This window comes from Lithobates pipiens, unplaced genomic scaffold (assembly GCF_037356315.1).
Source record: "Lithobates pipiens isolate NorthernLeopardFrog02 unplaced genomic scaffold, aLitPip1_a1.2 Scaffold_19, whole genome shotgun sequence".
Lineage (NCBI taxonomy): Eukaryota > Metazoa > Chordata > Amphibia > Anura > Ranidae > Lithobates > Lithobates pipiens.
In genome coordinates this window covers 333105870-333126166 of record NW_027507764.1, presented here as the reverse complement: position 1 = coordinate 333126166, position 20297 = coordinate 333105870, and the positions used below count along the sequence as shown (strand labels likewise).

The 20297-nt window shown below is 45.4% G+C and overlaps 1 protein-coding gene across 5 annotated transcripts in view; it reads right to left on the bottom strand.

The window, feature by feature from the left end:
- The window catches only part of ZCCHC2 (zinc finger CCHC-type containing 2), a 111850-nt gene extending 91787 nt beyond the window's left edge, over window positions 1-20063 (bottom strand). For all 5 annotated transcript variants that reach the window (XM_077492060.1, XM_077492062.1, XM_077492063.1 and 2 more), the window contains exon 1: window positions 19230-20063. In XM_077492060.1, coding sequence (XP_077348186.1) covers window positions 19230-20048 — 819 coding nt within the window. In that variant the 5' untranslated portion in view covers window positions 20049-20063. The remainder of the gene's footprint in view (window positions 1-19229) is intronic.
- Window positions 20064-20297: the final 234 nt, after the last annotated feature.

Genomic DNA, 20297 nt, shown 5'->3' with positions numbered 1-20297 from the left:
GGGAAGCGTGGTGCGTTGGTCGCCACTGAGAGCAAGGCTGGCAACACCGGATGTAACCAAGGAGACCAGCCATGTGCAGTGACTTCAGCGCGACTTCCGGAAGAAAAAACCAGTGTAAACACTGGTGGACCACAAGCTGAAAGGTTGCTGTAGCTGACATGTTTCACTTTGTCAAAGGAATTTGAACCAAATAGGTTTATCGTGGTCTCATCAGACCACAGGACATGGTTCCAGTAATCCATGTCCTTAGTCTTGTCTTCAGCAAACGGTTTGGCGGGCTCTCTTGTGCATCATCTTTAGAAGACAGCCATGCAAACCGATTTGATGCAGCGTGCGGTGTATGGTCTGAGCACTGAAAGGCTGACCCCCCCATCCCTTCAACCTCTGCAGCAATGCTGGTAGCACTCATACGTCTATTTTCCAAAGACAATCTCTGGATATGATGCAGAGCATGTGCTCTCAACTTCTTTGGTTGATAATGGCTAGGCCTGTTCTGAGTGGAACCTGCCTTGTTAAACCGCTGTATGGTCTTGGCCACCATGCTGCAGGACAACAATTCTTTTTTTTCAGATCCTCAGAGTTTTGTCATGAGGTGCCGTGTTGAACTTCCAGTGACCAGTATGAGAGAGAGTACAGCTGCACAATTAATCATTAAAAAATCATGATCTCGATTCAACCCCTCTGACGATCTCTATTGCAGAGTTAACAAGTGGAGAGACTTATCTGCTCACTCAGCTGTCAAAAGAAAACATCCGGGCAGTCTGCCAAGTTTTTAAAATGAAACATTGTAACTAACTTCCTTCTTAGATCAAAAGGTAAAAACCAAGCTTTTAAACAGTGTAAATGCAGGAAGTTTAAGCACTTAAAGCGGGATTCCACCCTAAAGTGGAACCTCCGCTGATCGGATCCCTCCCCCCCTCCGGTGTCACAATTGACACCTTTCAGGGGGGAGGGGGGGGTGGAGATACCTGTCAAAGACAGGTATTTACACCCACTTCCGGGCATAGACTCCCGTGGGAGTCTACGCCATTTCCTGCCCTGCCGCGCTGTCTGCTGGGACACACACGGGTCCCAGTGACAGCGCGGAGATTTCCTAATTGTGCGGCGCGACTCGCGCATGCGCAGTAGGGAACCGGGAAGTGAAGCCGATTCGCTTCACTTCCTGATTCCCTCACCTAGAATGGTGGCGGCAGCAGCAGAGGGCCGAGCGATCGATCGGCCTCGGCATCGCTGGAACCCGGGACAGGTGAGTGTCCATTTATTAAAAGTCAGCAGCTGTAGTATTTATAGCTGCTGGCTTTTAATATTTTTTTTTTTGGTGGAATCCCAGTCTAAATCTTTTTCTGACACTTAGTTAAAATCAATATTTTTTGCTAGAAAATTACTTGGAACCCCCAAACATATATTTTAGCAGAGACCCTAGGGAATAAAAATGTCAATTGCTGCAATATTCTATGGCACACTGTATTTGCCCAGTGGTCTTTCAAACGCATTTTTTTGGGGAAAAAATACACTTCAATAAGAAAAACAAAACCCGAAACAGTAAAGTTAGCCCAATTTTTTTTTGTGAATGTGGAAGATGTTACACGGCGAGAATTGTGAGAGAATCATAATCTATCTTCTAAGCAAAAAAAATTGTGATTCTCATTTTAGCCAGAATCGTGCAGCCCCATGAGAGAGCGAGAGCAATAACACCAAATTTAATACACCTCCCCGCCATTCACATGACACTGGGGAGGAAAAATGGCTAACTGGGCCCAATTTGGACTTTTTCACTTAGGGTTGCACTCACTTTTGCTGCCAGCGGTTTAGACATTAATGGATGTGCTGAGTTATTTTAGAGGGAACAGCAAATTTACACTGTTATAGAAGCTGTAGACTCAATACTTTACATTGTAGCAAAGTGTCATTTCTTCAGTGTTGGCACATGAAAAGATATAATAAAATATTTACAAAAATGTGAGGGGTGTACTCACTTTTGTGAGAATAATATATACAGTGCCTTGCGAAAGTATTCGGCCCCCTTGAACTTTTCAACCTTTTGCCACATTTCAGGCTTCAAACATAAAGATATAAAAATTTTATTTTTTGTGAAGAATCACCAACAAGTGGGACACAATTGTGAAGTGGAACAAAGTCTATTGGATTTTTGAAACTTTAACTAATAAAAAAAAAATGAAAAGTAGGGCGTGCAAAATTATTCGGCCCCCTTGCGTGAATACTTTGTAGAGCCACCTTTTGCTGCGATTACAGCTGAAAGTCCCTTGGGGTATGTCTCTATCAGTTTTGCACATCGAGAGACTGAAATTCTTGCCCATTCTTCCTTGCAAAACAGCTTGAGCTCAGTGAGGTTGGATGGAGAGCGTTTGTGAACAGCAGTTTTCAGCTCTTTCCACAGATTCTCGATTGGATTCAGGTCTGGACTTTGACTTGGCCATTCTAACACCTGGATACATTTATTTGTGAACCATTCCTTTGTAGATTTTGCTGTATGTTTGGGATCATTGTCTTGTTGAAGGATAAATCTCCGTCCCAGTTTCAGGTCTTTTGTAGACTCCAACAGGTTTTCATCCAGAATGGTCCTGTATTTGGCTGCATCCATCTTCCCCTCAATTTTAACCATCTTCCCTGCCCCTGCTGAAGAAAAGCAGGCCCAAACCATGATGCTGCCACCACCATGTTCGACAGTGGGGATGGTGTGTTGAGGGTGATGAGCTGTGTTGCTTTTACGCCAAACATATCGTTTTGCATTGTGGGCAAAAAGTTCGATTTTGGTTTCATCTGACCAGAGCACCTTCTTCCACATGTTTGGTGTGTCTCCCAGGTGGCTTGTGACAAACTTTAGACAAGACTTTTTATGGATATCTTTGAGAAATGGCTTTCTTCTTGCCACTCTTCCATAAAGGCCAGATTTGTGCAGTGTATGACTGATTGTTGTCCTATGGACAGACTCTCCCACCTCAGCTGTAGTTCTCTGCAGTTCATCCAGAGTGATCATGGGCCTCTTGGCTGCATCTCTGATCAGTCTTCTCCTTGTCTGAGCTGAACGTTTATAGGGACGGCCAGGTCTTGGAAGATTTGCAGTGGTCTGATACTCCTTCCATTTCAAAATGATCGCTTGCACAGTGCTCCTTGGGATGTTTAAAGCTTGGGAAATCTTTTTGTATCCAAATCCGGCTTTAAACTTCTCCACAACAGTATTACAGATCTGCCTGGTGTGTTCCTTGGTCTTCATGATGCTCTCTGTGCTTTCAACAGAACCCTGAGACTATCACAGAGCAGGTGCATTTATACAGAGACTTGATTACACACAGGTGGATTCTATTTATCACCATCAGTCATTTAGGACAACATTGGAACTTTCAGAGATCCTCGCTGAACTTCTGGAGTGAGTTTGCTGCACTGAAAGTAAAGGGGCCGAATAATTTTGCACGCACCACTTTTCAGTTTTTTATTTGCTACAAAAGTTTAAAATTATCCAATAGATTTTGTTCCACTTCACAATTGTGTCCCACTTGTTGGTGATTCTTCACAAAAAATAAAAATTTTATATTTTTATGTTTGAAGCCTGAAATGTGGCAAAAGGTTGAAAAGTTCAAGGGGGCCAAATACTTTCGCAAGGCTGTGTGTGTGTGTGTGTGTGTGTGTGTGTGTGTGTGTGTGTGTGTGTGTGTGTATGTATATCTATACACACACACACACACACACACACACATTAAAAAGTGGCAAAAACTTTAAGAAAAAAACAAAAAACCTGTGTTGAGAAGCCTTAAAATTGAATTCCATGCTAAACCTCTTTAAAATGCTCCCCCCCCCCCCAACAAAAAAATAATGCTAACATTTGTAAGAAAACGGTGTATACTTACCTATATACAGTATATGAACAGCATAGTGGCCAAGTGGCTAGAACTTCCGCCTAGCAGCACTATGGTCATTTTGAATCACAACCATAGCACTGCCTGCTTAGTTTCAGTTTGCATGTTCTCCTTATGACTGCATGGGTTTCCTGCAGGTACTCTGGTTTCCTCTGACACTGCAGACATGCTGGTAGGTTGCTTGGCTGCTGTCTAAATTGGCCCTGGTATGTGTAATCACAGTATATAATCTGTGTTAATGACACTATATACAGTGGAGGAAATTACCATTTGATCTCCTGCAGATTTTGTAAGTTTGCCCACTTACAAAGAAACAAAGGGATTATAACCGTTATAGGTGCAGGGGCATTGCTAGGTCTACGAATGATCTGGGGCTAGAGCCCATAGCAGCGAAGTAAAGAATCATACGCTTGGGCAGGCATACACATGTATATAATATACATGTGTGTATATAACATTATATATTATTATTACATAACTGTCCCCAAAGCCCCCCCTCATTACATCGGAGTCACGTCACCTGCCACCAAATTTGGATTGTGTATAAAGAGAGGCTGGGTATACAGTCCCCCCCCCATATGGTCTGCACTTACCAGCTCAGGAGAGACTCGTGTGAGAAAGTTCCTCCCGACTCTATCATATGGGTGGAGCAAGGGAGGAGACTGACTCTCACACTGATCTCTGGCTGTGTCACTGAAGTACGAAGCGTAGGCTGAGCGCCGCGGCTGTGTCCAGGAGCCTGTGACTCTCTCGCGGTAAGGCCGACCCTGGACTCGGGGCTATGGGCCCCATCCTCAATAGCCCCCCGTTAACAACGCCACTGCATAGGTGTATTTTAAACAGACAGAATATCAACCAAAATGTTATAAATTGAATTGTAGTTCAGTGAGAAAAATAAGTATTTGATCCCTTACCAACCAACAATAATTCTGGCTACAGTATGTGCTCATGTGGTACACAGATTAGTCCTTTCAATTTAAGAAGGTGCTCCTGAAGACAACTCGTGTGTATAAAAGATACCTGTCCACAGAATCTCTTTCATTCAAACCTGATGATCATGGGCAAGACCAAAGAGCAGTCAAAGGACATCAGGAACAAATTGTAGACTTGCACAAGGCTGGAATGGGCTGCAAGACCATCAGCAAGAAGTTTGGTGAGAAGGAGACAACTGTTGGAGCGATTATTTGCAAATAGAAGAAATACAAAATAACCAATCACCCTCGGTCTGGAGCTCCATGCAAGGATGGGGAGGATGATCATAAAAAAGGTGAGGGATCAGCCCAGAACTACACAGGAGGAGCTTGTGAATGATCTCAGGGTAGTTGGGACCACAAATACCAAAAATACCAAGTTGTATCGGCGCTCAACCTCCCCCTTGCTGTGCTTGAGGGTCCGCTGCAATCCCAGTCTTAGCCCTCCCCCCAGAAAAACCAGGGCAAGTGGATGATGTATATGTATATCTTTAGGGGATTGCGCCTCCCACTCACTATTTATACTACCCTGTTCTCAATAGAATATGCTTAATAATACTTCTATTCACTAAATAATCACTGTGCCCCCATATTATCCAAAATATATACACAAGACATTAATTTATAATTGCAAAAAATATAGCGTCCTTATTGTGCGATATTTTAATTAGATTGCTCAGACTGTGCCGTCTTAATCACCGATCATCTTCTAATCAAAAGTCCACTTGTGTCAACTAAAATAACCAAAACTGTGCCACCGTCACCAAGCAGAATGGCCACTCACCAGATGTCCCCAATCAGTAAGCCTTCGGTTCATTCAAAGGATAACCAATCCACAACGCATTCCTCCCGTTAGCAATTCCTCAACGTCCATATATTCATACAATGGAACCAATATAGTGTAAAATCGTTTTAACTTTAATGGAAAAATCAATAAAAAACGTATTGCACTCACATTTCAATGTGTCTATTGGCCGACACCAAGCCTTTCCCGCAATGAGAAAACCGTTCTAAAATCGGGCAAGCCACTGATGTTCCACAGGTGGTGTTAATCTCCTTCCACTGGACCAACCTTTTCCTAGCTTGTATCCAAGGACCGTATGTTGGGACCACAGTCACCAAACCATTGGTAACACAATACGCCGCAATGAATTGAAATTCTGCAGCGACCACAAGGTCCCCCTTTCTCCAGAAGGCACACATACAGGCCCGTCTGAAGTTTGCCAATGAACATCTAAATGATTCAGAGAAGGATTGGGAGAAAGTGCTGTGGTCAGATGAGACCAAATTTGAGCACTTTGCCATTAACTTCACTCACCGTGTTTGGAGGAAGAAAAATGCTGATCATGACCCCGAGAGCACCATCTCTATAGTCAAGCATGGAGGTGGAAACATGATGCTTTGGGGCCGTTTCTCTGCTAAAGGGACAGAGGCCGACTTTGCAGCACTGAGGGAGCCATGAACTGGGCCATGTATTGTAAAAATCATACATAAGAACCTTCTTCCTTCAGCCAGAACATTGAAGATGGGTCATGGATGATTCTTCCAGCATGACAATGACCCAAAACATACTGCCAAGGCAACAAATGAGTGGCTCAATAAGAAGTATATTAAGGTCATGAAGTGGCCCAGGGCCAGTCTCCAGACGTTAGTCCTATAGAAAATGTATGGAGGTAGCTGAAACAGTTGCCATGCGACAGCCAAGAAACCTTAAAGTGCTTGTAAACCCTTACAAACCACTTTGACCTACAAGTAAGCCTAGATTAAGGCTTACCTGTAGGTCCAAGAAATATCTCCTAAACCAATATGGTTTAGGAGATATTTGCCTGAAAACAGGCACCGCTGTCTACGGCGCATGCGCCGTAGACAGCGGCGCGCAGGCACACTGAGCACGGCATTCTCAACGAATGACAGCGGCGGAGCTGCGAGACCCCACCAAGAAGATGGATGCGGCGGACTACAGGGGACAGCGGTGACTTCGCTGGCTCCTGTGTCAGGTAAGTGACAAATAATGGACTACTATGCGATGCATAGTAGTCCATTATGCTTTGCAGGGAATGAAAGAGGAAGTAAACTCATCAGGGTTTACTTCCTCTTTAAGGATTTAGAGAAGATCTGTAAAGAGTGGACCAAAATCTCTCCTGAGATGTGTGTAAACCCGATAACCAACGACAAGAAACCTGTTACCTCTGCTTGTCAACAAGGGTTTTTCCACCAAGTACCGTATATACTCGAGTATAGGCCGACCCGAATATACTAAGTCATGTTTGTCATGCTTGCTCCCTGATTGTGGCTTGCATGTGGATTTTCTGAACATAAGTGGATTTTTTTGAACTAAAGTGGAGAGTTAATAACCAGGAGTTGAAAACAGGAGTTAAGACAGGAGTCTCTAACCTCTATCCTACATCCATCCTCCCCTCCATTTTAAAGATCCCACTGCAAGGGGCAACCAGACAGCTTTCCAGAAATGTCAGGCTGACAGCAAGCCAGATTCACCAGATCAGAGTGTTTTAAGGGGACAACCGCAGCCAGGTAAGCTCGCACCTCCACTCCCCCCCCCCCAGTGATTGTTCCAGGGACTCCGTCCGACCGCCTACAGGGATCAGGAAGGAATTTTTGCCCCACTGGTGCATTTGGCTGCTACTGTCAGGGGGTTTTTTGCCTTCCTCTGGAACAACCATAGGTTAGCATACCCCTACCTCCGGCCTCCTTTCCATTTTTTACGCTATCCTAGGACGACTATTCCAGATCACAGCCAGACTTCTTTTCTAAGCGGAGATCTCCACCTTAAGTAAAGGCAGCTGGAACAGCCAGCAACCGAATACAACAACTCCTTCCGCATCCATATAGGCATCCCCTGATCAACTTGCGCGCTAATAGCCTCAAGCACGGCGGCAAGTCTGATACCTAGCCCCACCTCAGGATCAATACCCTGATCAGGATCATCATCTTAGGCCCATAGTACCATCAACAGCATCCACAAACCATGTGCTACTTCAAATACTCAGCTGAAGTTCTGCACAGACTAAGGAACATCAACACCACATTGCCATCTTCCATACAAAAAATACTTCAAAGAGAACAACTATTAAAAACCGGACGACAAGCAGCTCCCAACCACAGGAAGACATCTACTCGACCACTACAATTAGATTGCGCCTTGATTAACGCCAGGTCTGCAGTCAAACATAGACTGGAAGTACACGACTTCATCATCGAGAACAATGTAGATTGTCTCTTCATCACCGAAAGCTGGTTAACCTCTGACTGCAACACCATCCTCACCGAATTGGTGCCGGAAAACTACAGGATCCTAACCGAACACCGGATAGGGAAAAAAGGAGGAGGCCTAGCAGTGATCTTTAAAGGTCACCTGGATCTCACTAAACCATCATCTCAGAACCCAGTGTCTTTTATGGAAACCCTGACGCTACATTTTCAACCAACACCCCATGACACCACTCATATTCTACTGTGCTACAGACCACCGGGACCAAAGTCCAATCTTCTTTCACCCCTCACGGAATCCTTTGCAATGCACACCCTAAAATTCAAAAATTTCCTGGCACTCGGAGATTTCAACCTTTGGGCAAACGAGCCTAAAGACCCCATCGCGACTGCCTGCATCAATCAACTAGAAGAACTGGGTCTACAGCAACTGATAAAGACTCCCACGCATGGGTCAGGACACACCCTGGACCTCATTTTCAAACAGAACATCGACGTCAACATATGCGACAACATAACTCTGCCATGGACGGATCACCACGCCATCAAATTCAAAATCACTACCAACATCACCAACGCAAAACGGAAACCTGTAACAACGCACTGGACCAGATCGCATAAAAAACTGTACTCCGAAGCCTTCAAAACCACTCTGTCCAAAAAAATATCTACAATAACCTTAAACCACTCTACGGAGGAAACACTCAACTCCCTGAACAAGGCATTACTGCAATCAGCAGACTCGGTAGCACCAAAACGCAGGGCTCTCATCAGGAAGAAAAATGCTGGATGGTTTAATAGCTCCCTCTCCGTACTAAAGCAAGAACGCAGAAGAGCGGAAAGAACATGGAGAAGAAATCCCACCGAGGAAAACCTATTTAACTACAAAGGTCTGACAGAGAATTATCGGAAAGCAATCTTCAAAGCCAAAAAGGACCACTTCTCATATACAATCTCAACGGCCGCAAACCAACCACGGGAACTGTTTAAACTGGTTAATCAATCAATGAATCCGGTGTGCCTAGAACCCCCAGAAAGCGAATCCCAGGATTACTGTGACAAACTGTCAGATTTTTTCATCGATAAAGTCAAAACCATCAGGGAAACAATTTGTCAGAAGAAAACATCCGACCTCAGCCAGCAAATACATAAAGAGGATGTCCGCACCAACATACCGCAACCGCCAAAATTTTCACTATCCCCAATTACCGTAGACACCGCAAAAAACATCATTAATAAACTGCGTGACAGTACCTCACCTATTGACATCATCCCCACAAAACTACTGAAAGAATGCTCCGACATCGTGGCTCCAACCATAACCCACCTCATAAACCGATCATTCCACGAAGGGATTGTTCCCAGCATCCTCAAACAAGGCATCGTCAAACCTCTACTCAAGAAACCAAACCTGGACCCTCAGGATCCAAACAACCGTAGGCCAATTACAAGCCTCAACACCATTTCTAAGATCATGGAGAAAGCTGTAGTACATCAGCTACAACTTCACCTGGATACTCACAAACTCCTGGACCCGCTGCAATCAGGCTTCCGCCCGGGTCATGGAACAGAAACAGCTCTCCTCAAGATTTGGGATGACGCCCTCGAAGCGGCAGATGACGGAGAGCCTTGTCTCCTCGTACTGCTAGACCTAAGTGCAGCGTTTGATACAGTAGATCACAATACTCTACTCGTCCGCCTCACAGAAGTAGCCGGAGTCCAAGACATAGATCTCCATTGGTTCGCGTCCTTCCTAGGAAATCGGTCACAGACAGTGAAACTAGGAAAATTCCTCTCCGAAACTCGGGCAGTCACCTGCGGAGTCCCTCAAGGCTCTCCGTTGTCACCCGTTCTCTTCAACATCTACATTCGCCCACTCCTTCAAATCATCCGATGCTCAGATCTCTGCTTCCACTCTTACGCTGACGACACACAACTTTATTTCCGGATCAATGGAAAAAAAGATCACCAACAACAACTTGAAAACTGCCTCAAATCAATAGAGGACTGGATGACCACCAACTCCCTCCAGCTGAACCAATCAAAGACAGAGCTTCTTATCTTACACCCAAATCATAAGCCCGCAACCAAAACCTCCTGGTCTCCACCAACCGTCTTTGGGCAGACTATCTCCCCAAAGACCAAAGCGAAGAGTCTCGGGGTTATTTTAGACGCACAAATGTCAATGGATGCGCAAATAGGAGCAGTAGTCAGTCGATCTCACCATCTGCTGCGCATGCTTCGCAGACTCATCCCTTTTATCCCAAAGAATGACAAAGCAGTGGTAGTTGGAACAATCATTAATTCACGACTGGACTACGCAAACTCGCTTTACATAGGATTACCACAATATCAACTTGCGCGATTACAACTGATCCAAAACACGGCGGCAAGGCTGATAACAGGAAAAAAACCCTGGGAATCCATTTCTCCTTCACTGAGGAGCTTACATTGGCTAACCGTAAAAAATCGGATCACGTTCAAGACCCTTTGCCTCACCCACAAATGCGTGCATAGAGAAGCTCCGCAATACCTAATGGAGAAAATAAATCATTACACACCAAACCGCAGTCTTCGATCAGCCAACAAAAACCTCCTCCTCGTGCCCAAAGCCCGGTATAAATCCAAGGGGGATCGGAGATTCGCTGTCCAAGGGCCTCGGCTATGGAATGCTCTACCAATAAACATCCGCCTGGAAGAAAATCACCTGGCTTTTAGGAAAAAACTCAAGACCTTCCTCTTTTAGCAGATGATCAAAGCTCGCCACAGCGCCTAGAGGCGATTCAGTTCGCATTGTGCGCTATATAAGTATTTCATTCATTCATTCATTCATGTTTTGCTTGGGGATCAAATACTTATTTTACTCACCGACCTGCAACTCAAATTTAGAGCATCTGTAGTATGTTTTTTTTCTGGATTTGTGGTTGATCTTCTGTCTCTATCATTTAAAATACACCTATGATAAAAACGATAGACCTTTCCTTTCTTTGCAAGTGGACAAACTTACAAAATTTGCAGGGGATCAAATATATATTTCCCCCACTGTAAGTACCTGTAATAAATAGAATATTTTCTGCTGAATCCAGTCATGGGATCTGGCTCCCCTGTATTAGCCAGCAGTGGCTGCAAGGAAGAGGAGAGTGCACCAACAATGGATCGAAGCCTAGGGGAGATCATGTGACTGGAGTGGCCTTAAAAGAAATACACAGTACATCTTTCTTATACGGGTTAGTCAGCATACAGTAGGTGTCAGGAGTGAGGAAGGAGCATTTTAAAGTTTAGATTTAGCCTAGAATTCTGCTTTATGGGCCAGTTCACACTGGAATGCTCAGGCTCCCATGCAGTCGCTTGCATTCCAGTTTTGACAGCCCATTCATTTTAAACACTGGAAAAAAAAAAAAAAGATCGTTAGCATAAAAAAAGTTTATGTATACTTTTCAAATCACTTTTGCGTGTAGAACAGGGGTGGTTGTGTGAACGAAGCCTAAGGCCTCTAAAAGAAGCTTTAGGTTATCCAACGTTATTTTCTCTTTCTTTAACTCATGTCATACTTACAAGGATGCGCAAAACATATTGCCCGACTCCCAGGACATGCAGTTCCAGGCAGATTTATTTTATTTATTTTTTAACATTTAGCTGTGCTGCATGCAACCAGCAGGGTTTTATGCGGTGCAATTTTCATGTCAGTTTTCACTGCGATTGTTGAAGGTAGTTGCTCAGCGGTTCTGGTGCAATTTAGATACAATTCGGGGATGCGATTGTGAATACCTTTTTTGTTCAATGCAAATTTAGTACTGCTGCAATTTTATATCTGCCTTCATATGCTAGAAATGCTGTGCATTCTCTGCTCTACAAAACTCACTTTCATCCACTTCTATGCAAATCTGTCTTCTAGCCACTTCCAAGCAACACCAGCTATAAATCACATCCCATGTGAAGTTATTTCAGCATGCCACTATACTGTATACTGTGCAAATCTAGAACGCGTCACTCCAAACTGGCACGGGACCCTTTTTTTAACCAGATCAAAATCTTACCACATAGATGTGAACATTCTTTATAGAAAAAAATTTTAAGCGCCGTATGAATCTAGATCTTACGGGTCACATCTAATCCACATCAGATTTGCATCAGCGTGAACCATTAATAAAGACTCCATTCAAACCTGGCCATTTTGGAATCGCGCCAGAATTGTTGCGATTCTGCACCAAATTGTTGCGTGATTTATCATGCAGAAAATATCATGTGAAGCTTGTAGCACAAAAAGGAGCAAGAGCTTCTTTTGGGAGACAAACTTTACCCAGTGTAATCTGCCACAAATCACGTTTTAGTTACCATTGAAAATAATGACACCTGAACCTGTGTTTTGCAGTTGTAGTGCGTTTTAAGATTGTGGGCAAAATTACAACAATTCTGCCACAATCCCAAAATACCAAAGTGTGAATGGAGCCTCATGGAGCAGACACCAGAGCTTGATTTTTACTGCTCAGCATTCGCTTATACTAAGCACTCAAGTTCTTCCTTGTATGAGGGTAACCCCCCACCTTCTTATTGGGGCCAGCGCCTCCTTTTCTCACTCAGCGGATGCACTTCTGCACTTTACACTACGAGTGTTAAGAAAGTCCAACACTCCTCCCCTTTGCATACTGCTGAAATATACATACCGTTCAAGTGTGTTCTTGCTCTACACATATAGGGCAGCCCATTCAATTTAATAGACCGTTGTTCACATGACAAACATGTCAAAGTAGCTTTTGCACCCTGAGATTCTCACATTTTAATGCGTTTGTACACACAGAAAAATATTAAAGAATGGAACCACAAGTGCGACATTTTTACGTGTTTCGGAAACATGTGAGAATTTGCAAGCGTTTACAAAATGCCCAGGTGTAAATGGGAAAGGGCCGAAACAACTAATCAATTATGAAAATAGTTGTCAACTATTTTCATATTCCATTAATCAGCCAGCGAATTAGTTGGCCTGCATACAGAATTCATTATTTGTTTACATATCGGGAAATACAGTGAAGCGCACACATACAGCTCAGTACACCATCCATACATATCAATAAGTGCCTGTGAATGTGAGGCGCAATGCCTCATGGGACATATAGTCCTGGGCAGGAAGTGAGTGGTTCTTAAGACAGAAGTTTTTTTTTTTTTACTTTGCTATAGGGGTGCTCTATATTATACTGTGCAGCTTGCTATTGGGGCACTCTGAGGGCAGGAGGAGCCAGAAGAGTCGGTGGGGGGCCCAGGAAGAGGAGAATCAGGGCTGCTGTGTGCAAAAGCATTACAGAGCAGGTAAGTACAACATGTTTGTTGTTTTGAAAAAAAAAAATTAAAATCCCTTTAACCACCCCCCTTCCTGCCCAAGCCATTTTTCAGCTTTCAGCGCTGTCGCACTTTGAATAATAATTGCGTGGTCGTGCTACACTGTACCCAAACAAATTTTTTATAATTTTCTTCACACAAATAGAGCTTTCTTTTCTGACCGGCGCACGCTGATGTATGTCGGCAGAATGGCAAGGACAGGTAAATGGGCGTACAGGTACGTCCCTTTAAAATTTGCCGCCATGCCATTGCGTGCGCCGGTCGGGACCTCCGTGAGTCCGATCGCGGGTCCCGCAGACTCAATCAACGCAGGGATACCCGCGATCGTCTCAAGGGGAGGAAGAGCTTGTTTACTTTAGCATCTCCCTGTTCTGCCTAGCGACAGTGACATCGATCTCTGCTCCAAAGAGATCAGTGATGTGTAAAACACAGCCACTCCCCCCACAGTTAGCAACACGCCCCTATGACACACTTAACCCTTATACTGCCACCTAGTGGTTAACCCCTTCACTGCCAGTGTCATTTACACAGGAATCAGTGGATTTGTATAGCACTGATTGCTGTATAAATGACAATGGTCCCAAAAATGTCCGATGTGTCCCCCATAATGTCGCAGTCACAGGAAAAAAATAAAAGATTATATTTTTTATATATATATATATATATATATATATATATATATATATATATATATATATATATATATATATATATATATATATATATATATATATATATAAAAAAAAATATGAGAAATCTCTGATTGCCGCCATTACTAGTAAAAAAAAAGAAAAATAAATTGATAAAACCACCTCATATTTTGTAAACGCTATAACTTTTGCGCAAACCAATCAATAATCGCTTATTGAACCAAAAATATGTAGAAGAATATGCATCGCCCTAAACTGAGGAAAAAAAATATATACATTTTTGGGGGATATTTACTATAGCAAAAACTCGATTCACGATTCGAATCAAGTTTTGTTTTGTTTTTTGGATGGACACCGCGCCGGTCCTGAGGAGCTGTGGGCAGGAGTTTAGGCGAGGCCACGGCTTCGGCCTAGTCCGCGGCGTCCGGCCTCACCTAAAAACTCCTGCCCGCAGCTCCTCAGGACCAGCACGGTGTCAGCGCCGGTCCTGGTGGGAAAAAAAAAAAATTATTATAATATAAAATACACACACACACACATTTTGAATCAACTTGACCTCTCAACTAGATTCAAGATTTACATCGATTTTTTTTTCCCCAGCCCTAATTGTGCATTATATTTAAAGTAATCATATCCATGAAAAATTATATCAAATTGATATGAGTAAAATTATTACTTTCACAGTATAATTGAACACCTTATAGTAGTGATTGTCTGCCCTAATGTTGCAAAGCGCTGCGTAAACTGTCGGCGCTATATAAATCCTGTATAATAAATAATAATAATAATAATAATATTGCATACAGGCACAGCAAAAACACTGCAGAAACGGATCCAAAGCAAACTGCATAGGTGTGAACTGAACCTTATGCTGGCCATACACATATTGATTTTTTTTCATTACGAAAAATCTTTGTACATTCGCTGAATGAAAGAATGTTTCTTGAAACTTTCTCTTGCTTTTAAACAAACATTTTGTTTTAAAATTAATTTAATTTCTGAAAGAAAACCATACACTGTCCAAAAATTCCTTTGACCAAGATGTTTTCAATTCTGCTCCTTCGAATTTTCCCATCACTGTGGTCAAAAACGAACGTCAATTTGACCACACTAATGATTAGAAAACCGAACATTCTTAAAGTTAACATTGTTTTTGTATGGCCAGCATAAGTGACAGCAGGCACAGGTAGGTTTTATCAAGCCACCTGCCTATGACAAGGGAGTCTGTCATACATACTATAGTACAGTTCTGTCTGAAAATCCACAAGTCTTTTATTTCCCTTTAAATAAAAAATTTGATCTCCCAGTCTGATATTTACCAGATTCAACCTCTATTAGTATATACAGCATCTCTCTTCCGTCTGTTATTATCAGAGTGGATTAAAGATATTGCTCCCTAACCATTTAGTTGATTATTTATATTTACCACTGCATAGTGATATTTAAGAATAAATTGCCTTTTATTTTAAGCTTTACATATGAACTAAACTATACACCTTTTTTTTTAAGGTTATTATCCAATTACTCAAAACAACAATCAGCCAACTAATCGATTATGAAAATAATTGTTAGTTGCAGCCCTAAAATGGGGCCTTAGGCATCGAGTACAGTGGCAGTTCAGTCCGCAAGCATAAAATTCTGACATTTCTACGAGCCACAGGGGTACCATCCGGCCTGGCAAAGTCTATGATGGGCTGAAATATAAGGCGGCTGGCCCTTTACCGAGCACACATTCAGGGACAGCAGGAATTCTGCATTCAAGGCATACATCCCTGAACACATACCACCCTAAATGTGAGAACTGCTCAGTGCTGCAACCACTGCACATTCCAGCTTGTCACAGACTGACAGACTGCCAACAGGGCTGGAAGTTGCCACCTGTGCCTTCCAGAGGCTTAAAAATGCCAGGATTTGATGCTCAGGCCAAACCAGCAGTCACGAGCCTCACCCAAAAAGGAATGTTCCACTTGGTTGCACGTACCCCCCCGCCACATTTGGCACTTTTTGGTGAAGAGGTGACGGGTTTACCTGGTTTTGACAGGTACCCGCTCCCACTTCTGGTCAAGTGCAACATGGAGGTCTGAGCTGAAAATCTTCCCTTCCCCCGCAGCCTTCTGCTGAGCATTAACAGAGTGCCACATTTCCCTTTTCAGATGAGCACCCAATCAGTGCTCATCACGCTGCAATGTCTCTCGCCTCAATGCCAGTCCCTGGGTGCGGTGCTAGAGACAGGCCCGGGAGGTGAGCAGGAGATAGACAGCACAATGTTAAAACCCAATTTCAATACGGTTTTGGTTAAAATTATTTCTTTTTTTAATCAGGAGAAGTAGATAGTCATTGGAGGGACAAGATGACTGGGACCCTGATGTAATCCCTTGAACAAGTAGTGTAAAAAAAAAAAAAAAAAAAACCACACACCACACACACTCTTGAAAACAATGATTTTGCACAAAGCAGCCTTGAACCTCCTCAACTCATGTCACCCGCCGATGCTTCTAGCACCGCCTCCCCGCTGAGTGCCCACCATAGCAAGACACTTGCTATGGGGGCACTCGTGCAGGCTCGCTCCACAGATGGCTGTGTGTGTCAATACACACATAGCGTTGCTCTGGCTCTCCCACCGCTCCCTCACTGGCTGTGATTGACAGCAGCAGAAGCCAATGGCTCAAAACGCATTCAAATCGCATATATGTGAACCGAGCCTTTTGCCAGTGATCGAGCAGGACCTACATTTTCTGACTCCTGTTGAGTGCCCCCTCAGCAAGCAGCTTGTTATGGGGGCACCCAAGCCAAGCCACAGCTCCTTGTGTCCATTCAGATACAGAGCCACAGCCCGGCCCCCTTTTTCTCCTCAATAACTGACTGACTGACTTTGACAACAGCAGGAGCCAAATGGTGCCACGCTGCTGTCTCAGCCGAGGAGGAGAATCCTGGGCAGCAAAGACACTCCTGCAACATTGCTGGACCGAGATGGGGCTCAGGTAGGTATTAAGGGGGGAGGGTGCACAAAGAAGGCGTTTTATCTTAATGCCTTTACAATCACTTTTTTTTTTTTTTTTTTACTTTAAAAAACACCTTCAGCACCACTTTAAAAGACACAAATTCCAACACCTTAAAAAGCCTCATTAACAGGATGCGTGTGTGCTGGGCTTTGTAGTCCCATGTGTGGCCAGGATGAGAAAATCGGACGAAAAATACCACTTTCGAAACGACTGTACAATAATTAGTTAGTACACAGCTTTCGAGAGTCCATCACGACAGTTCATCCAAAAGGGACAGGCAGGACAATTTCTCTTGTATGATTTTCATTTAACCACTTGCCTAACAGGCACTTTGACCCCCTTCCTGCCCAGACCGATTTTCAGCTTTCAGCACTGTTGCACTTTGAATGACAAAGGCACGGTCATGCGACAATGTACCCAAATTACATTTTTATATATTTTTTTTTTTTTAGATAGATAGTGCTTTCTTTTGGTGGTATTTAATCACCACTGGGTTTGTTTGTTTTTTACCATACAAATGGAAAAAAAAGACCAAAAAATTGGGGGGAAAAAACAAACCAAAAAAAACAAACGTTTTACTTAGTTTCTGTTATAAAATTTTGCAAACAGGTAATTTTTCTCCTTCACTGATGGGCACTTGACAGGTGGCCCTGATGGACACTGATAGGCAGCACTGGTGAGGAGGCACTGATTGGCACTGTTGAATGCTCGAACAGGAGTATCATGTGCAAGAGGCCTAATATTTAGACCCCTTTCATACCGAGGCAGATTTCAGGCGTTGTAGTGATAAAAATAGCACCTGAAAACTGCCTCTCATGTCTCCCCAGTTTGAAAGCCCGAGTGCTTTCACACTGGGGCAGTGCGCTTGCGGGACAGGACAGTTTTATTCCTTTCTTCTGCTGCTAGCGGGGGTTAAAAGCACCCCGCTAGTGGCCAAAAAGCTCCACTAAAACTAGTGGTGCTTTACCGCTAACGGACCTGCTGGCCCAGTGTGAAAGCAGCCTTACCTGAGCCCCATCTCTGTCCATGATTCCCTTGGCCATCCGGGACTTTCCCCCTAATTGACTGAGACACAGCAGTGCTGCCATTGGCTCCTGTGGCTGTCAGTCAGTTAACCAATCAGGAAAGAGAGGGGGCATGACTGAACGGCAGCTCCATGTGTCTGAACGGACACACGGAGCTGCAGCTCAACTGCCCCCATAGCAAGCTGCTTGCTGTGGGAGCACTTGACAGGGTGAGCTAATCCACTGCACAGGGCAGGCAAGTATGACATGTTTGTAATTTATATAGAGGAAAAAACTAAAACGGAGACTTTACAATCACTTTAACAGATGAGTATGCGGGTCATATGCAGCTCCCATCACGTGTGCTATGACAGGAGCCGGCGTGGTGCAGCCCATGGCAGCTCCCATCACGTGTGCTATGACAGGAGCCGGCGTGGTGCAGCCCATGGCAGCTCCCATCACGTGTGCTATGACAGGAGCCGGCGTGGTGCAGCCCATGGCAGCTCCCATCACGTGTGCTATGACAGGAGCCGGCGTGGTGCAGCCCATGGCAGCTCCCATCACGTGTGCTATGACAGGAGCCGGCGTGGTGCAGCCCATGGCAGGTCCCATCACCTGTGCTATGACAGGAGCCGGCGTGGTGCAGCCCATGGCAGGTCCCATCACGTGTGCTATGACAGGAGCCGGTGTGATGCACCCCATGGCAGCTCCCATCACGTGTGCTATGACAGGAGCCGGTGTGATGCACCCCATGGCAGCTCCGATCACGTATGGCTATGACAGGAGTCGGTGTGGTGCATCCCATGGCAGCTCCGATCACGCATGGCTATGACAGGAGCCGGTGTGGTGCACCCCATGTCAGCTCCAATCACGCATGGCTATGACAGGAGCCGATGTGGTGCACCCCATGGCAGCTCCCATCACGAGTGCTGACAGGAGCCGGTGTAGTGCACCCCATGGCAGCTCCCATCACGTGTGCTATGACAGGAGCCAGAGTGGTGCACCCCATGGCAGCTCCAATCAGGTGTGGCTCTGAGAAGAGCCGGTGTGGTGCAGCCCATGGCAGCTCCGATCACGTGTGGTATGACAGGAGCCGGTGTGGTGAGGGAGTGCAGGGGGCGCCTAGTGCTCTCCATAGTAACCGTCCCCACCCCCTCCCAATTACCTCCGAGCGGCTCTTCTTGCTCATGGCCTCCCTCAGCTGGTCCAGACGTTCCCGCAGGGTGACCCTCTGGTGGAATGAGAAGGCCGGGTGAAGGGACGCCATAGTAAACAGCAGCAGCAGTTCCTCCCGAGAAGCCGCTATCTCGGCCGGCTTGCGCTCTCCGTCCTCCCAGCCCCCCAGCAGGCGCTCCATCCCCATGGCCGGCAGTAGGAGGAGGCGGTAGAGGCGGCCGGCCACCTCCCGGTTCTCAGAGCTAAGCAGTGTCAAGTAGATGATAAGCCTGGAGCGGGCGGTACGGTCACTGAGGTCCCCCAGCTCCGGCTCTCCGGCCAGCCCATTGGCTCTGCTCTCACAGTCCCGCAGGTAATGACAGTCCTTCCGGGCCAGGTCCTCCAGACACGAGCCCAAGAAGCGCAGCTCCAGCGGATTACACAAGTCCAGCAAGCCGCAGGCGAACTCCAACCTCTGAGCCGGGCCCAGCGACTGCACGAACCACTCGTACACCGACTCCCTCTGGAGCGGCCCGCTAGGACGGGAATACATCCCCCGCTCTTCCTCCTCCTCGTCCTCTTCTTCATCCGACGCCTTGTACGCGCTGCTTTTCCTCGGCGGCAGCTTCATCTTCAGCATTCTCGGCCCGTCTAGCCGAGCGGCATGCAAAGTCTCAGGCCCGCACAGCCGTTGCCATGGTCCGGGAGCTTTCCCCGTCCGGGCTGACTGAGAAGAACTGGGCGTGTGAGGGGAGGGACCACAGGCGACTTCCAGAACGCTCGTTCCCTTTCCCCGGGTTCCACAGCTCGAGCCGTGACGTCTCAGCATTGTGACGTGAGCGGCGCTCGGCAAGGGAAAAGCCTGGCTCGTTATTGGCTGAGCGCGGGATCCCCGCCACCTCCTATCTGAGGAGAGCGCCGTCGGTGAGGGTTCGGTACTGGGCGACATGTTACATGAAGGAGATGGCTGGATGTGGACGACGCTGGAAAGGCTTCTGCTCTCTTATCCTACACTTGTATGCTTCACACGGAATCCTCCTCAAAAATTGATATAAGAGAACACTGGGGTGACATGCTG